Source organism: Parasteatoda tepidariorum, chromosome 4 (assembly GCF_043381705.1).
Source record: "Parasteatoda tepidariorum isolate YZ-2023 chromosome 4, CAS_Ptep_4.0, whole genome shotgun sequence".
Taxonomy (NCBI): domain Eukaryota; kingdom Metazoa; phylum Arthropoda; class Arachnida; order Araneae; family Theridiidae; genus Parasteatoda; species Parasteatoda tepidariorum.
This window is the reverse complement of record NC_092207.1, coordinates 46,155,317-46,176,569: the sequence shown is the minus strand read 5'-3', so window position 1 is coordinate 46,176,569 and position 21,253 is coordinate 46,155,317. Positions and strand designations below refer to the sequence as shown.

Sequence of the window (21,253 nt, the reverse complement as noted above, 5' to 3'; positions counted from 1 at the left end):
ATTTTGAGAAACAAGATAAGATATAAAAACTGTAAATCTCAGATATATCTCAGATATTTATAAATATATTAGTGTCTGACAGATCTAATCAGCAAGAATTACATGCTTGTTCATAATGCTTAAGAAACTTATTATCATCAATAAGCGTTTTCTAGTAATTCAGACATTTTCATATGGTGGAGAACTTTGTAATTTTATGATTGGGGAAAAACATGGTTTAATTAGAAAAAGTTTTTTTGTCAACAGAAGATATCTGGTTCGTGATTCCTAATAATATCTTATATTCATTAATGACTTCAGTACTTGATGGAAATAAATATCTCTTTCGTGAAAGATTATTTTATTTTATAATCGTCACTGCACAGCCGACCCAATTACGGACTTACGACTGCTATTGTTGGAATCAGTAGCCTTAAAATTTTGAACCCAATCTAAAAGACAAGGGAACTCCTGGATCAAGTATTGAGAAAAATTTGCCTTAGTCGAGGACTTTTTTGATGGAACTATTACGTACTCACGTTACATGGAGTAGAAATTCACGAAAACTTCCCACTGTAAGCCTGATGGCAAGGGGATTCTAACCCATGATCTGTCTACCACTGATGATATTTTTCGTCAACATTGTGATCGGTGTGAGCCGAGTGCGGAATTTGTATTGACTAGCTATCACTGGGATTCGAACCCGGTTTACCTCATTGGATGGCTGATGCTCTATCCCCTGATCCACCACGGTTCTTCTTGAAAGATTATTTTACTTCAAGACCCATCGTTGAACAACCAACCCAATTTCGACTTAACGACTACTAACGTTCCTGAAAGATCAGAAATTTCTCTACGAGATAACAGACTGTTGCAATACTTAAATGAGAAGAAACAAATTATATATATATTACTTTTTCGCATGTCTTTTATTTTTTTGTTCAATAATCTATAAGAGTAAAAGAGAAAGTTTGCGCTTCTGCGAGTGCGTCTCTTCCTTCTGCTATAATCCTGAAATTTGCAGTCGGATCCTAAAACATATTAATCCTAAAAATATTATATAATACCTCGGAGAGGGATGCAGGAAAAATAATTTTTTTTCAAGCATTACATTGAGACATTATGTTTTTTTTCTATTATTTACCATATGTAATTTACTTTGCTAGTCTCATAGCTCGACGTTCGGTCGCTGAGTAGTAGCATTTTGCTATGTCGTCCCACTGGTCCTTGGTTCGATTCTCGGGATGAGCAATGTAGACTCACTCTTTCATCCCTTCAGTGAGTCGATAAAATGAGTACCAAGCATGCTTGGTAACACTGGGAGTTCCACGTTAGGCTGAACACTCAACCGAAATATCTGCTCTTGCACCCCAGAGCCCAAAAGTCAAGAAAGCTGCAATGGGCACAGTAAGCATTGGCTTTCTATGTAATGTCTTACCACTGACTTTAGTTTTGTCTTATAGCTCTGTTTTATTAGAAAGGGAATTTATTGTACATTCTTAAAATTATAATTTTTCTTTACTGTTCATGGCAGTAAACTCCGTATCAACAACTATAGCAAAGTGAAGGCTACGTCACTGAAATACTATTTAAAAATTTATCTGAGAGCATGTGTTCATTTTATTTATAGTAACACTTTGGAAACGTGTTTTTATGGAAAAGTGAATTGAAACTTTAATTGAAATGCAATAAATCATATGACAAATCAAATCATATGTAATATGAGAAAGTAAAATTAATGGGGAAGAGGAACTTTTCGTTTCAAGAACCGTAAAAAACCACTTTACTGTCATTGATACTTAGCTGCTTAAATAATCTTGGTAATGGGTATTATTCGTATTATGGTAGTAGGTGTAAGATTAATATGCACCGATATTTGGTATAAATAAGTAATACTACATGCGCAGCAAATATGTTAAAATTTGGTTATTTAATGTAAGCATCTGGCGTAAAAATGTTTCTTAAGAATATCTTAAAAAAACTGATAAAAAGTTTCTTAAGCAGGTCCTTCGCTAAGCATTCAGTACCTCGCCAAATGCAATAAAATCGTAAATTTGGAAATTAAAAATGTGTTTTGGAGAATGATTTTTTTTCCTCTGGGACGAAAATAAATTTTCGTAAAAATGAAAAATTAATTTTTTAATACAAATCAGTATTTTTTATTCGATTACTATAATATTTGGTAGATACGATGCATAACCTATTAGAACTTCCAAATAGTATAAGCATAATTCAAACTATCGTAAAATAGTTTTCTAAGGGAAAATAATTTATCACGATTTTTTTTTAAGATTTGCATTTGGTGAATACTTTTGATATCTGGCAAATTAAATGGCCAATAATTTGAAATCCTTAGCGCTGTCCCTGCTTAAGGGTATATTAAATGGATAATATCTGGAGAAAATCGCTTGATTGTGGTAAGTTTTTACTATGATGAGTTAACCTCAAGTCGCAGTATCATGCCAAATTGCACTGAATATGGTAAATTTTTATATTAATCAAATGAATTTTTAAAACGTGTTTTACTTAATCTAATAACGTAAAGTTCTCGAAAAGAGACAAATATGAGGTATTTTTTTAGCGGCAATAAATGTGTCCGTATATGTCTGTCAATTTTATGCATGATCTCATAGTGCTGATCAATACCGATATTTTGATTATTTACTTTTAATAACAAGTGCAAAAAAACAGCATTCAGCTAGTATATTATAATATTCTTTTTGTAAGTTTAAATTAGTGTTTTGTTAAAACGTTTATTGCCCTGAAATCAAGACTGAATAGTTTAGATCTAAGAATTTTATGATTTAGATTTTACGAAATTTTGATCTAAGCACGAAATTTGCAGCAAGATAGTAGGTAGTAGGAAACTGTTATTTTATTGCAAGTGATACAGAAGACAATTGCTTACTATCAATATTAAATTACTTTTGCAGTAAATCGAAAGTTTAAAAAATATAATTTTTACTCTAAGGTTGAAATTAATATGAAATAATTGAAACGTCTAAAAATGAATGCAAACAGACCATAAAAAGCGTGTTTTTTTAAAAAACAAATTAATTTCTCAACAACTATTCAACCGATGTCTCTCAGGTTTTGTATTTTTCCATGTAAAATTATAATCTTTAAAATGAAATAAAGAATAGCATACCTTATAATTCAAAATTCTGCTACTATTATTAAATAAAGTAATAAATACTTACTAAAAGTTATTTTTGCATGGAATTATGTTTGGATAAATGAAATTAATAATTATGTGCCGAAACTTTTCAATTAGCTTACAAAATTCTCAAAATATGTCGAAATGTGCAAAAAATAAAGTTAATATGAAAGGGACCTAACCTTTAATCATTCTTCCAACCAAACTAATGGTACTATATTTCCCAGAGTGGGGGCTATCCCCTATATTTGGCGTATCAATAATTCGAATCCGTCGAAAAGGAGATTTATTCATTCACAGAATGTACATTTTTGTGCCTGATTTCGTAAATTTAAATATCGTCTGCACTAATTATTTAGCATATTTGAAGTCATCCCCTCGAATCTTTAAGAGTGAAGCGTAGAACGTAAACGTTCGATCATTAGATCAAAGGTTATTCAGAGTTTTTCATTTTTTTTAACTCTGTACACCTCGATTGAGTGAAAACGCTTTCTATGTTAGTCGTATAAACTTTGCTTGACCCTTACTTTGCTGAAGTTCAATGCAATAGCGGACACCTGGCTTATTTTTACCAAAAAAGAGAGATGGTTATAAAAATGAATAGTCAACTTTCCGAAGTTTACTTAAAGTTTTTATATGAATAAGGAATGTATCAGAATCAGCCATAGTGCCTCAAAACTTCCTGTTCTCAGAAATAAGTATAAAAAGTATTGTGTCTTATGCATATGGCATATTCAAAAGCTAATGTTCAAAAGAAGAATTTAAAAACTATTTCAATATAATGTCTTCCATAGTATTCTTTTTTTTTAAAAAAAGCTTTTGATATCTTTCTCTCATTATTCTTTTTTATTTTTATTCTGATACAGTATGACGAAATGGCAGTTAAAAAAAACTTTGACTAAGTGTAGTGTTTATATCGTGTTAAACTTATACGTAATTTGCAAATTTTACATAATCTAATACCTTGTCTTATCATAGTTATATTCTTTATTAAATTTATTAAAGTTCCTATACAAATAGGCTAAGTTTAACGCAAAGAAAAGACAAAATTAAAAATCTATTTAAAAACAATTATTATGAAATTAATTAAAAAGCGCAACATGTTAAGAAATTACTAAAATTCTTAATTAAGATCCTAATCTTTAAACATACTTGAAACCTACGCTTGGAAATTAGTTCGTTAAAAAAAATTATATTTTGTTTTGATGTTGTTAATGATTCACGCTCTTAACTTACAGCATTGCATAATTCACGATGAGAATTTACTAAAATAAAGTAAAACTACTGTAAAAATGAAATGTTATTGAAGAAAAATCGGAAAAGAATAATTTCTTTTCTAAATATTTCTCCCAACGAATAATTAAAAAATTCGAATAAGACAATACTCAAATAGTACAACAAAGTCTACAAGTATCGACATAAAATACTTTGCTGTCTTTTGCATTATTATTGGAAAAATTTTGCCCAAATATTTAAATAATATATTCTAGGTAGCATATTTTATGAATGAAAATTAAATTTTGTAATAAAAATTATTTATTTCCCCATTTTTCTTAAAGAAAAGTTTTATTATGTTGTGAGTTCACGTGTAAAATTGTTCTCAGCTTTAACAGGAAATATGTTTAAAAATTTTTTTTTCTAGGTACCCACTGAAGGAGCTTAATCTTTAACCTATTATATTTTTTCTTCTAAAATTATAGTAAAATATTCGGCAGCAGTTTGCACATCCAATCAACTGTAAAAATTTCGGCAGAGTAACCACAGAAGTAAAATTTTTTTTTACCTTTACGGTTTTCAAACAGTTGCAACTAGTATAATTATAAAACCACAGAACGATACGGTTTTTTAACCATTTACAACCACGAATATGTTTAAACAACCATCAATTTTTGAAAAAAATAACAAATTAACAAATTATTATTTAACCATTTTTCCGAAAAATTTCGAATACTGAACTATTAAGATAAGCAGACTTAGGCTTTTTTGTTTCGCGTAATTGATTTTTATATATTATTATTTAAGTGTTATATAGGCCTCCGCAAAGAATTTTTTTTTATTGTACATGCATTTTATTTAAGTTTAAATATTTTATTAAAGCTCACATTTATTTCTGCTTGCCCAAGAGTTTAATGAAGTTGTCAGAACTCTTTAATTGTTTTCACCATAGAAATAATTCAAATAGGTTTAAAAACTAATTTAGCTTTTCGACAATTTTTTTTTTTAAATCCATACTTATTTTTATTAATTCAATTACAATGAATCCTTTTTTCTTAACCTTCAGATAAAGACTAGATTATAAAAATTAGAAATTAAATTTAAAAAAATTATAACGGAAGCAAGAAAATCTTAATTATCTTAAATAAATTCCGATCTATGTATAAATAAATAATGAAACATTAAATTTTAATAACTTGAACAATTTAATAATGATTTACACTTTTGTAACTCCTTTTTTTTAATGTATAAAATTTAAAGAAAAAAATAAAAAATAGCTTTAGTTATTCTAGATTCTGAATAATTAATAACTCACATGGATTACGTAAATTAAATTTAAACTACTTAACTTTTAAAAATAAAATTGCTTGATTTCAAAATAAACAGAGAGTGCTTGCATCAAACATTAGAAGCCTCGCTTTAATTAAATTTTAAAAATTCATATTGCTTTTTAAATACATAATAAGTTACGAACAATTATCAAATTTTTGAATTTAGTTTTTTATTTATCAAGCCAAAGCTATTAAAAATTTGAAAATTACTTCAATTAGAATAGTAGAATAAAAAATATACAAACAATCCTTAAATGAGCTTTAAAAAATATTTAATAAATTTAGAAAATCAAATTCGCTACTTTTCATGAAATTAAGATTGGAGCCTAATTGTATTATCAATATCATAATACATTTCGCAGGTCAGAGGGCTTATTTTTGATAGCATAAGTTCAAACCTTGATATTTAATGCTTGACTAGCCGATGCTCTTATTCAGACGCTGTTAATTTGCAGTTCTGAAACTTTTTTCTTAAAATTTTGAAACCAGTTTGCAACCTAACCTTTATTAGTAGTTTCAAATTTAAGTTTAAAATATTCTTCGCGTTTCTTCTTAATCTCACTAGAAACTCTGCGGAAAAGATATATACACATTTAAGTTCCTGCTTCTTTGCTTAGAAAAAGAAAACTATTTTAATTTAATCAAACTTATAAAAAAGTTTAAGCAAATTAAACCTTGCTCAATTCCCGTCCGTACAAATATTTAAATTTGGTTTGCACCAGAAAATATTGATTTATGTTTTACTCATTCAGTAACGACATCTGTTAACGAACTTAGTAAAGAATATTTAAATTTGTGAGGAAAAATAATTCCTTTACTAAACAATACAACAAGCTTCGCACATTTGTAGGTATAAGTTTTTCGTAATTTTCAAAAGCATGGGCAACATCAAAAAACAACCCGGTATTTAATAGTGAGCTAATTAACAAGCATTTAAAACTATAAATTTCAATTCTGTTTTTTAAATAAATGAATAATTCAGAAAAAAAATTGCTTTCTAAATTGTACATCATGCTGAAATATTGAAGAATTTATATAGCTATTTTATAATAATATAATTTCTTCTTCGTTTTTCATCTTCGATTTGCTTACAAGATTAATTTTTTTTTTTGCACGAAAATTTGAAATATGTTTTTGATATACAAACAGGAAATAAAAAGTCCAAAAACGATTTTAGTTCTTTCAATAAAAAATCCAAAGACAAAATATTTCACATACTTTTCAATAAACATAATCTTATTACACCGAAAAAGTTTTGCAGAAGATTTAACTTTAAAATAACAATTAGGAAAGTAATTGTTGAGATGTTCTTTTATAGAATTTAGTTCAATGCCCCTTTTTAAATTTTAATTGAGATTATGATAATTATATGATAATTTAAGCATTTTTCTTTTGATAATTATCACAATACTGAAGCATATTCTTTAAATTGTTTGCATCAGAAACTTTTTATAGTGTTACCATAATTTCTAATTTCAAAATATAAATACTTTATTATATTGAACATTTCGAAATTATTACCAGTTACATCAAATTAAAAGTTTTAGTTTTGTGAATTTTTGCATGAAAAATTAATTTTTTTAAAATTTTAATACTTACATCTTGTTTTTGACTAGTTTTTAAAATATAAAATACACTATCTATATTACTATTTAGATTATTGCATTAACAATTTGCTCAGTTTTTACAGATTAATAAAAAGCAAAACTTACTATTCATAGACTTGTGGGCTTATATTTAAACCATTCCAAATTATTTACTTTTTAACTTGAAATTTTACTTTATTTTCATGAAATACTTATTCAGAAATGGAATAAACACATTTTAAAGGCATCCATCAATTAAATAGAGAATGGAAACAAGACTTTGTTTTAAAATTAATAAAAGTATCTTACTCAGAAGGTAACGTTTCAATAATTATAAATCATATAAAGAAATTTTTATGTAATATGCTAGAGAATAAGCGTAATTTTCAAAAATAATTTCTACTTTTTCAAACGTTTGTAGAAAAAGTTTGATCAAAATGAATGGAAATAAATGTATGATCATTCTGTTTCTGTCTCTATGGGAACATCAAAAAGCTCAGTAATTTTTAATGAAACGCTTTGATAATGATTTTGGTAAAATTAAAAAGAAAATATGACTTTATGATGTGTAATAAATTTTGTAAATGCGGCAAAATTTCGTTAGTATCATGATACCACAGATCACAACATAAAAAGCATTTATTCGGCTAAATTTACTTTTCACTTTTGTATTTTTGACTAAATGTGTGTTTATATAAACAATAATTGTGAAATCCGGAATTTTCAGTAAACCGTTATAAAACTATCAGAAAAGTTACCAAATAAATGGTTTATATACCTCATATTTTGGTTTTATTAACAAAAACTAAACTTTTTTAACCTGAAATATAATTACCATACAGTACGAAAGTTAATCAAAATTTTTCTTCGTTCAAATGATTTAATATTCTGTTTTTCTTATGTACTTAATTATAAAAATACTAATATCATGAAAGCTACGGACTTAAAAATTCTAGTATCTAAGTCTACAACTTTACCTACATTTTACAGCTAATAGCTCAATCCGAAATTAAAATATTTACATTAATTCCCTGCATTTCTATTCCACGATCTAAGCTAAAAGCTAACTTTCTCATTGCACCCAGGAGTCGATTCCTAATGTCAGGGAACAGGTGGAAGGTCTCTACTCTACCACCCTCTTCGGAATAACCACATTCTTCACTCTCCAATGAGTGTAATGAATGTCAAGGGATTGATCTGCTCTGACCAGTTCATTCTCTGGCAGAGGCTTCATTAGGAACTAATTGCAAGCAACAACTCCCCCAAATACCCAGAAATGCTGAGTCACGGATTTCTGACCGAATGGATGCCTGTCTATCCATAGAGCGGGTGGTTAAAGGGAGAGTAGTTGTTTGTCAGAGACAACCACTTTGTGTGTTTACTTACAGTGGGTGGGTGGTTACGAATGATTGGCATTGGCCAGTTGATTGCCAGGTGGTGAAAGGTCTAATGAGGGAATGATTGTCTCTGTTCCATTAACATTCATCATTATGATATGTTTTAGGGGAATGATGTTATGGTTATTTGGTTCCATGCGGTTTGGCGCCTAAAACGCTGTCTAACATAAAATGTGTATGGTATATAGGTTAGAATTAATATGTAGATGATTGTAGGCTTTCTGGCATGATATGGTATATAAGTCCAAGTTGATAGATATAGTTTCGTTATTTGATTTGTGTTTGACTAAAAATAAGGAAATAGATTTAAGATGCGATTTTAGGAATAAATGTACATAGTTTTGAATAATACATATCTTATGTTGTCTAACATAAAATGAGCATAAAGCATACATAGGAATTGATATGTTAATCATAAGCAGGGTTTCTATCACTGATATAGCTTATAAGTCCAAGTTGATAAATATTGTTTCGTTATTTGATTTGCGCTAGAAATAAGGGGATAGGTTTAAGATTAGATTTTGAACGGTACACATTTCAGATAATTTTGAACTGTTAATATTTAAGCTGTCTAATATAAAATGAGCATAAAGTGTATGTATGAATTGATATATTAATGATTAGCAGACTTTCTAGCACTGGTATGGTTTATAGGTTCAAGTGGAAGGATAATATTTCATTATTTGTTTTATATCAAACTATTAATAACAAGATTTTAGAAGCGAATTTGCTCATAAATGTAAATAATTATGAACATCTTACACATACATACATCAATACACATCTTATGTAGTGTAACGTAAAATAGGCATATAACATATATAGGAATTGATATGTTAATGATAAGCAAGCTTTCTATCACTGATATAGTTTATAGGCCCAAGTTTATAAATATTGTTTCGTTATTTGATTAGTGTCTGACTAAAAATAAAAAGAAAGTTTTGGGAAAAAATTTTAGGAATAGATATAAATAATTTTGAATAATCTATATTATATGTTGTCTGACATAGAGTATATCAGGGTTTATTAGTTAAACTAAAGTTTTAGATGATATCTTTTTAGCACAGATATGGTACATAAATCTAAGACGATAGAAATTGTTTCGTCCTTTGATTCATGTTTGACTATCATCATTGCTCAACCACAGCTAAGTCTCATTTTTAGGGGGAAAAGGAATAATTTTTATGTTAGATTTTTTGTTCAAAGAGAAATAAATTAAATAATAGATTTACAATATATTTTATTAAGTAAAGTATTAAATGAGCATGCATGATATATCAGTTAGTGTAAATAAATAGATGATTAGCAGATTTATTTAACATGGTTGTAATATTTGATCCCAAGTTTATAGATATTGTTTTATTTTATGAGCTGCGTTTGAGTAATTTCAATGATGTAGTTTTAAATTGGATTTCTCATGCAAATGTAAATATTTTGGAAAAAATCCATGTTCAATATAAATATAGCACTGCGATATCAAGACTGTTATCAAGCAAAAAAAATACGCTTGTTTAAAATGTGTATACTTAAGTTTAACTTTTACAATAAGTAAGCTTTTCCCCCATATGTATTATATACTTCGACTTTATTTGTCTTGCACGCAAAACATTTCTACGTTACCCTCAATTTGTCCCCAGTTATTCTTTCTTTTCTTTCTTTTCAACTGTTAACCACTCTTTTGAGCTAGTTTCCATGCTTTTTATGGCAATTCTATTTTTTTCTTATTTATTTGTTTAACTGTTTCAAATAAAAGTAACTGCAGCAAGACTCTCTCAATTTTCGTTTTTGATTTTGTATATTGTCATTTTTTAATTTCCTATTGCTATGTTTTTTTTTTAAATTTTTTTATTTATTTGTGAAACAGTGTTTTCAAAAGTCTTTCATTATGCGGAAAAAGTCACAGCTTACACTTGAGGCAAAACTTTAATTCAAACTTCATATGCCACCAAACCAAGCATATGTATCTTGATTATAGAACAGTCAAATAAATAACTTAAATTTTTAATTTGTTTTTAAATTGTCAATTTGGTGAGACTTTTTTATTTTTATGAAAACTATTAAAATGAGTAAATAATTTAAATTAATATCGGAGAACTTAAATTAAAATCAAACGAAATTTCTAAAATAAGCATGTTAACAAAAACAGTACTTCTTCATGGGACACACTGCCCTTCTAACATACTGGAGCCTTTCTGTAATCAGTGGTACAACAAAAAAACTGACTGCCCAGAGACCCCATAAGGGGAGTCAAAGTAAGAAGAAGAAAAATGCCTCAAAAATTCAAAGATTAAAATAGAAAAGAAAATCGAGAGAAACACAATTATTGAGTAAATAATTCAATGAGTAAATAATTCTAATAGTCAGTAAAAATTCCCATTTATTGCAAATATTTATGAGCCCTAATATTGCAGTGTTGGAGTAACTTTTAACATATTGAAAAATTAGATCACAAATTCTCACGAAACTGTGACTTTTCTATATTGATGTTTTATGCCATTTTCAGTTTGGCTAAACTTGACCTAACGGTCCATAATTGTTACAAACTTACAGCAGTTATGAAAATAGCATATTATCTAAGAAAAGCTTTATTTATTGTTTTAGCTGAGTCTTCGAAAAACAGTCTTAGTTAGAAGCATCTCCTACATTCCATACTTCTTTAACCCGTAACTTCGATGACCTTTCCTTGTTACTTTTACATCAAAATTTTGAAATTTTTAAAAATATAACTCTTAAAATCTCATATTTCCAACAATACATAGTATCTACTTACTATCGGGCCAACTGTTTTCCCTCTTTACGTAAAGCAAATGCGGTTTAGTTCTATCAAAAAGTCCTCTGTGAAGGCTAGTTAGTTCCAATGTTTGATTCAGGAGTTCCATTGTCTTCTGAGTTGGCCTTGAAAATTACAACGCACCAGAGTTGAACACTAATAGTCGTAAAATGAGAATCAGGTCTGCTGTAAAACGCCAATTATAAAATAAAATAAAATAATGGATTTTATCGCGATGATGTTGTTAAAACGTTAAATGTTTTCTTAACCCTTTAACCTTCTTCAACCTTATTTCGAGTAGGGATGTACTGAAACCTTTTTGGGATTAAGATAAAAATATTCAGTTTGTTTAATTTGAAATTTATTTTAAATTTAGGACCACTTTTTTGTGATAAGTATAATGACCACATTCCATTAGGTTTTAAAAAATAGAAGAAACTTAATAAATTTTATTTTTCTTTTAGTCATAAGATAAATTTTATAACTGCTTCAAACTGCAAAAGGAATTATACATTAAAATTTTTTATGCATTCCCTATAAACTAATATATTGTTACCAATTTTATTAAAACGTGCTTTATCTGTTACATCTAGTCAATAACAAATTGCATATCAAATTAAAAGTGGTAACTATTCTTGCGGTAACTTAGTGGTAACTATTCTTGCCTTATTACCTCAATCATAATTACTGAAATTAGAAAGGGTTAGTAAAATTTGAAAACAGGGTGAATTGTTCTCTTGCAAAGCTGTCACAATCGTAAAAATATTACATATCTTCAGGTGTAAAAATAAACCTTCCTTTCTCCCTCTGGAACTAAACATACACGTGGCAAGTGTCGTCAAACTAGACGCATTGTCATAAAAACAATCTCACATTACATTCTCAAAACACCCCAAAAAATTAAAACGTCACTTCTTTTCCAACTGGGAAAAGCATTTTTAAAATAGTCTCTAGAAGAGGACGCAAATAGAAATTTCGAATTTTCTTTTAAATTTTCCTTTCATCTCGATATGAAAATTAACAATGAAAGATATTTTAAAGATTTAAATATCAATAACAGTTTTATTTTTCACCCTACAAATAAAAATGAAAGAGAGAAAAATGAGGATCGTTATAAATTATAATTTATACACTGTAAGAAAATCTCGGATCAAATTACGGTATAAAATACTGGCAGTTGATATGCATCATTTATAAAATCCATTTTTACCGCAAATTGTTATACAGTAATGTTTATTTATTAGTGATTTTATGGTTACTATTACTGTAAAAATTACGCTTTATCAGATTTTTGCTTTATTCTTTAATATATTCCGTTAAAAATGGATTTCGCACTATAAATTACTGGCACCCTGAGTGCCGGTACTTTTTACCGTAATTTAATTCAGACTTTTTTACAGTGTATTCGACCAAAAAAAGAATAAAGTTTTAACCTAAAATGGAAAGAAGTTTTGTAAAACTCTAAATTTTTGAATTTACTACATTCAGCTTAAAAATTCGTTTTAAATTAATTTTAGTTTCATTTTTTAGCTGAACCTTTCAATTTACATTTTGCTTTTAATTTTTGTCATAGTGAAGTGAATTCCCTTACTTTGCATTTCAATTTCAGTTCCGTTCTTAGTAAAATTACGAAGCTTGAAATAATTATTTTAATTAAATACAATAAAGAGAAATACTTTTTCCATCATAATCTTTTATAGTTTTAATTCTTATTAAAAAGCATATGTTCTGTCGCTGTAGTTGACGAGCTATTCTTTTAAGAAAGCTAGCAATATTGCGAAATAAAGTCATATTCATTGTTATGAAAATAATGAAAGAAAGTACTGCGCTTTTTTAAATATATTCTATGGATAAAATAAACAAATGGAATAAGCTACAATTGAGCGAAACAAAACTTGTTTTTCAGCAATATGCTATACCTTTAATAATGCACTACATAACTTGAGTGAACGCAAATTGTATTTCAATGCCGAAATTTATTTTCTAAGAGATATCAATGATGAGAGAGAATTTTATATGAAACGCAAGACTATTCTATATGGTATAAAATTTTTGACTCCAGTTATTATGTAATAGTATTATGGAAATGAAATTTTGAAATATTTCCATAATAACTTTATTCACATTATGAAGGGAAAATATAATGCAATAATATTAACATCAATAGCATAGGTATTTCAAAACGATTCATTGCTACTAAAAACATTTTTAATATATTTCACTTAAGCTCGTAAAAATGAGTGAAAATAATTGTCATTGATTTTGGTGCGAATAGCGGAGATATTAATGCACTTAGTTTTCTCAATTATGCAAATGTTTTTTTTTTTCATAATTTTATTTTTGTAATTTAATATCACTGCTGAACAATTTCTTTTGTTTCATGGATACAAATAACTGATTTTGCCTAATTAGAGTGTGGGTACATCAAATCTGAAATTAATTTTGCTCCTAAAGCCACAGATTTTTTTGAAATTACATTTTCAGTCTGTTTTTTTGTTGAAATATACTAGTTTAAAATAATGCTTAAGGCACATCATCAGGATTGAAATTGAATAGTAAACCATGCTAAGAAATGTCATCGTGAGCGGCTAAGGACGTTTTTCTTTTATGATTAGTTCCGAAGCTCACGAAGAAGCAGTTCAGTTCATAATAAGGCAGCGTCCCTAGTGGCGTATAAGGACATTTCTAGGATATGCAGTCTCAATCCTTCTGATGTAATCTAACTGTACTAGAAGTCCCTTGAAACATTTACACATCTCCCTGTTATATATAACGCTTTTAAACTCGTACATTTTAACAAGAGTTATAAACCGATCTCAGATTTGAAATCAGCAATCAGCTAATATCTGGTGCAAAATGCTATGCAACAGAAGAAAAAAAATTTCCCCAGTGTATTCTTGACGCGTTTGAAATTAACCTTTTGCTCACGGCTGGTACAACATGTGGACCATATGTGGTGACACAACAGAATACAACAGAATTCTTTTGGTCAAATGATTTTTATATACTCGTATGTTTATTATAAAATAATCAATAAAATATATCCTTCATTAAGTTTGATCTTCTCTATAATAATAAAACAAATTCTTCACACCCATCCGCCTCTCTGATTGAGTTTGTTTCCAATAACAAATAACTATTTTTCTCAGCATCGTTTAATCTTATGTATTTTCTCCTATATTATGCATTATTACTATACAATTTACTGTAAAAAATGTCTATAAAAAATTTAGTTATAATTAAGATAAGAATTTCAGAATGTAAAATATTTAGATATTCCCATCATACATAAATAGAAGAGTGATAATTTTTCATATATTTTAAATGTTATAATCTAGTTAAATTTTTTTCTTATTTTTATGTTTTAGGGGATATCAAAAAAAATGCCTCTTCAATTTCTATATAATTTAATTCAAATTGTTTGGCAAATCCCATGGAATATGCTTTATTTAATTTACAAGTAATTTAATTTACTTGCAATTTATTTTAAAATTTATTTATTTTCTCCATTATCAATATTTTTCGTTAAAAATATTATTACTTTAGTTGTGTAGATTGGAAAAAATGGCAAAAAATGTATAAAATAGAAATTAAGTTATGAAAATTTCAGAACATAAGATATTTAGATATTCCGATTATGAAATATAGAACAGGATTAAATATTCCACGTATTTTACATGTTATAATCTAGTTTTTTTAAAAAAATTTACATTTATGTTTCTTGGATATAAGGGAGTTATCTTATCAATTTCTATAGTATTTTATTCCAATTTTTTTGAAAACTCGTATGGAATCTGTTAGATTAAATTTATGAGCAATTTATTGGAAAATGTATTTATTTTTTCACTGCCTTCATAACCTGTCTAAAATAATTGTCAAGTTAATTAAAGAAAAGAAAAACAAAGAAAATAGTTTTAAATCAAAATAAAAAGTTTCACGAAACAGTTTTAAACAGCAATTTATTGTTTTATTGCTATTGAACTTTAACAATCATAGGTCATACAAGGTTTAAGGACGAGTTAAAATAGTTTTAAAGTTACGTTTTCAGAAAAAGCAAACCAGAAAAAATTTTAATTAAATTTTCTTACGAAACAATTTTAAATAATTGTCCATCACACTGAAGCAGTTGTGTTTTAATAAATAAAATTATTTAATGTTTAAACAGACGCCACCTATAGCGCTCCGAAAAAGTAACAAAAATAATTATTATAAATCACACCCGTCAAACGAAAATCCCAATAATTATTGTATTGCTGATTATACATAACTGTTTAAATATTTATTCGAAACAAATGTGTTACGTTTTCTTTGAAAGATAATACAATATATTCGCCGGGAGACAATGCAAGCATCCAAACTGAAACTGACAAAACAAATAACCCTCAACGAGCCTCTTCACGATAATGACGTTAAGGAAGCCCGCGTCTGAAACGCGTGTTATTCGCCTCATTGCGCATGCTTGAAGCAGACGACATGCGAGTCTCGCGTGCCGGCTGGTTTTTGGCGAGATATTTTTCGAAGTCCTATTTTGGCGACTATTCTGTCTTCGCTTGGCATCATGCGTGGCTACCGTAGCCTCTTGCGGCACGAACAACTCAGTCAGTGTCACTTGACGCGAAGTTTCAGCGGCGATGTTCTTTTGAAATAGAGAGTTAGGAAAACGAGAAAAAAAAATCGTGGAAGTTTTCCGAGAACTTTTGTTGTGTTCCTCGTATCAGGATGAACATTCTTCATTTTTTCGGGGTGCTCTTCTTTCTTAAAGGTAAGTGTATTTTTTTTGTTTTTGTCTAATATTTATTTTAATTTGAGTAAGCCATATTAATTTTTTTTTTTTAAGGATCGCTTTGAAATTGTAATTAAAGGTTTAATTTTTATTTAAAATTCTCGAAATAAGAAAATTTAACATTTTTTCAATTATTTGAAACTTCTTTTTAGAAAGATTTTTAGTTTATTTCCTATCATAAATAATAGATTTTTGATTTATTTTTCATAGCTCTAATTTCTATTTAATTTTATTTATTAGCTGTTTTATTTGCAAAAACCAAAAAATTACATTCTAATATTTGTTTAATCTCAGTTTGGATATTTTGTTCATGTTTGTTAAATCCATAGTTAACGAAAAAAAGTAATTAAATTAATAAGAAATTTAAAATAAAATTTAATTTAATTATAATTAGGTTTGAAAAATTTTATGTACATATCACATTTTACTTGAATACTTTTTTTGATATTTTTACTTCATAGATTCAAAATATTATTGATTTTTTTGTCACTTATCCTAATTTTAAATAACAAAATATAACGCGTACTGTCGAAACTAATTCTACGCAAATATCTGTGTGATAGCCTATTCAAATTTATTATTACAGCATAATTATTTTTAAGGTTTTTTCCTGTTATAGTTTAATTTAAAAATGATATCGCTATCAGTATTTTTTGCACTTCAAAGAATCCATTCATATTATGTTATAAGTTCTAATATATTCGAAACTTAATTAGTTTTTAATATACAAATTTTGTGTAACAATGTTTTGATATCACTTAAGCAAACCTTCTTTGACCTCCGCATTTTACGACAACAAAAACAAAATCAATTTTATAGTACAAATTAATTAATCTATCAAACAACAAAATTACATTATCTTACTTCTAATGTTCAAATTAGAATATTTAGGATATAATATCATTTTACAATTGAATAATGGACATTTTGTGAGAACAAATAATTAAATAAAAATACAATTTAGACTTTTTACATATTTTATGGGAAAAAAATAAAACTTGAGTAGTGTTGTTTAGTGTTCACCCGAGAACTTATTTACGATACTACTTTAGGTAGTCTAATTTTTTAAAACAAATGTTATGAAATATTTATCTATTAATATTTGTAATTGTCTTTTTAATTATTCACTCTACGTTCTATTTTTTTTTAATTTCTTAAAAGAACATTTTTGGTATACTTATACATTTTTTATGTATTAATGTATCATTCAACAATTTTTAAAACTGAAATTATCTTAAAAACCTTTAAATTTAAACTAGACATTAAATTTAAATCAGGAGAATTTAAAATAAAGTCTATAAATTAAGGACAAAAATCTAAAGTAATTTATGTATGAGATAAAAAAGATATTTTTCATATTTTGTAAAAAAAAATCTAAGTAAGAAAAATTTAATATTCAAAAAAGCACCAATCTTATCCTATTCAGAAACAAAAAGTCCTCAGTTTAAACTAATGACGAATGAAATGTTGTATTTTACATGACTTTAGTTTTTAAAACATGATAAATGACTGTAGAATTAAAAGAAATATTATTTGACTGTTCAAAAACATGACGAACTAAATTTTATTATAATTTCAGCTCATTTAAAAAAAAATATTTTTAACATTGTATTATTTATTGTTATACGTGCAATTCGTAAAACTAGGATCTAGTTTCCCCCGTCATTTTAACAAGCAAACTACCTGTATAATTGTTTCTCCTCAAGCATATGTTATATGCGGAAAAACTCTCAAATGAGGAAGTGCTATCAGAACTAGTTCGGACACTATTTTGTTTAGATATTTTACACATATATAGACTATTGAAACAATATTTTGACTGCACGCAATAGTTAGAACTTTTTGCTACAAACAAGTAAGATTTTCAAAATTCAATAAAACAAGCTATCGTTATGATACAAATTTGAAGTAAGTTATATACTGCATTTTGCGATTTATAAAAATATTTTCACTTCTTAAAACTTAAAGAAATAATATAAAAAAATTAAGAAATTTATTACATAATTTAAAGCTACTTTAATATTTTATAGTTTTATCTATCGATTTCCGTTTATTTTCTATATTTTTTCTCCATCACTTTTTTTAATCTGATTTTTTAATTGAGTTGAAACTTGAGTTAATGCATCAGTTTTTTAACTCTAGTAATTCTCGCATTTTTGTATTTTAATTAACCTCGAAGAATTAAAAAAAATATGACTCGAAATTTACTCTAGCTTTATTTGATCTTCATAAAAAATAATAAATTTTAAAAACTACCCTTAAATATCAGAAATTAAAATTTTTCCAAAAACAATAAAAAAATTTGTTTATTAACTAAAAATAATTTTACTTATCCTTAAATAAATTCTGTCCTCTGAAAAATTTATTTCCATTCCTTAAATTTTATTCTAGGCCTCTTTTTGTTTCTTTTTTTCCTTTCATTTTCTTTTTATTTCTTACTCCTCCTTTTATATTTCGTTTCTGTTTACATTTCTATTTTTTCCTGATAATTCTATTCTGAAAAGCATAAATAATTTTTTTTAAATATTATAATTACTTATAAGATTAAAAAATTCTATGAGGTAAATTGTTTTGTTCCTATTATTATTTTTTTACAAACATTTTAAATTTTAAAAATTCTTTTTATTGTTCTACAATCAACATGATAAATATAACAAAACACTTTCGCAGTTGGTTTCTTAAATGGCATTTGACTCAAAGACAGTCAAAAACTCGATATATATGTATACAAATATAGTAATTTGTCCCTTTCGAACAATATTTAAGAAAATTAATATGCTTTTTTTCTTTTCCTTTTGAAAAAAATATTAACTTAAAGTAAAGAAAAGTTTTGTTGTTTTTTTTCACTCAATTGCATAATAATCTTATACACATAAGAAGAAAATCTCATATTAAGCAACGATATTAAGATAGAGCCTATTTTATTAAATTTACAAAGTAAAGTTATAATACACGGTAAAAACTACTTTGAATAAGCAATGTATAAAAAATACTTATATGTATTTTTTGTGTTTTATTATATTATTTGTTATTTATTTCCTCCATTTCCGCTGTCAGGGAAAGTAAATAAAAGGCAACCAAGAAAACCGAAAACGGCTAAACCATACAATAAAGTGATATATTTTGCGAGGAATGTAGTTTATGTACAAAGGAGCAAAATGTTACACTCAATTATTAATATTTCATTTTGGACAAATATACAACTTATAAGAAATGCGTTTTCCCTTTATTCACGAATGAAGAATTTTGAAGAATTAATGCTTATGCATTATATAAGCATTAGATTAACTCATAGATATTCTAATTTTTTCTTCATTAGAAAATTTTTCGATGTAAAGGGATTTTTTTTTTTATTCTTAATACTTAAAATATAGAAAGCGTAATCTTCACGAAACCAAACAAATGGGGTAGATCTGCTTAGATATCAAACTTATATACTTTAAGAAATAATCAAATTAATAAAAATTTCCTTTGTTATTTTTAAATCGAGAGGCTCAATAGCTATTCATTTATCAAGTTTCCAAAAAAAAATTTGTTGGAATTCAAAAAATAAATTAATTTTAAATGAGCATTTAAAATGACAAAAATAGGTTTTAAATTTAGCTACTAAACATTTTTTCTCTAATAACCATTGAGTTTCTTTATCTCAGTATACTTCCCAACTTCATTTAGCAAAATATTTGGTTTTAATTATTGTTGATTAAGATACCTGCAAGTGACGTAGTGTGGGTATCTCGATCCTGATTTGTTGTTGAAACGTAGCATATGTTCACGTTAGCAAATGTTCTTTCCTTCCGATTCTGAGTCAGCCAAGTATTCATTCTCTAAAGTGACACATTCTATATTCTTTCACAAAGAATTTAATTATTTTACTATAAATTTCTTACTTAACACAAAGACAGGCATGAAGCCGTGTAGAACATGAGCAAATTATTTATAGAACAAAGTTGCCAGGTACGCAAAACAAAAATATATCACAGTTACAATAAAATACATAAGCAAGAAATAAATCTAAGTAAGTAAAAGATTTATGCAAGAAGGAATTATATTTCAACTAATTCGATCTGCGATAACGAGTTGTATTTAATTAACCTCACGTTAATTGTCACTCTAACTCATGTTGAAAAACTTAGCGAACATGTCATTTTGCTTATAAACGAGCAGCTAGCACCAACGCCAATGATCACCTGTTGGGTATCCGTGATTTTCTTCTTTTTGAATTGCAGGTACCTAATTGTGTAGGTATTTTTTAGTCTTATCTTAGCATCATATTAAAGTTTCAACAATTTTACACTCATAATTATGGTCTCGATATCATAAAAATGTGAAAAAATTTAAACTATTTGGTTGGTACTTAATTTTTGTATACGTTGCAAAATTTAAAAGCATAGATTATTATATATTTATTTAAAAAATATAAAGTTTAATCTTCCCAATTCGTCAAATTTTCCCAAACCACCAATTCAACAAACCTAATATTTTATCGTATGACTAATTTCTCGAGAACATTTCGTAATAGTCTTTAACTTAAAAGGAACCAATAACTGTTTATAAACATAACCACAAGAATGAACATTCTGTCAGTGTTTTTAGTTTAAAAGTAATCAATTATTTTATCTAAAAATAGCATTATTATATGCAAATAAGTCAATATTCAGAGAAAACACCAAAATTAAACTATTCCACAAATTATGTAACCTCTGGATAAGTTTACTTAACAATTGATAACATACAATAAACTACAGTATTTAAGTATGTGGAATATTTATATTAAAAATTAATATCCATTAAGACATAGAAGTATTATGGTTGTAATTTTCAGTTATGTTGCAATTTTTAAAAATATCAAGTTTCAAACAATGCTCTAGACCTTGATTTTAATATGATGGTGTCCTAATGTACATTCTAACGATAATAATTAAATTGAAATTTTATAGTAAAGAGAATTTTTTTTACTCAACTTGTGAAATATCCATCCATTAGTTATTGTTGTATATTAAAATTCTTATGGATATATTCCAATATATATATATAT

General features: G+C 27.0%; 1 protein-coding gene across 1 annotated transcript in view; it reads left to right on the top strand.

Moving 5' to 3' along the window:
• Positions 1-16,029: 16,029 nt before the first annotated feature.
• Positions 16,030-21,253, top strand: part of LOC107440209 (uncharacterized) — a 285,398-nt gene continuing 280,174 nt past the window's right edge. Inside the window, exon 1 of the mRNA XM_043040441.2 lies at positions 16,030-16,197. Coding sequence (XP_042896375.1) covers positions 16,155-16,197 — 43 coding nt within the window. The 5' untranslated portion in view covers positions 16,030-16,154. The remainder of the gene's footprint in view (positions 16,198-21,253) is intronic.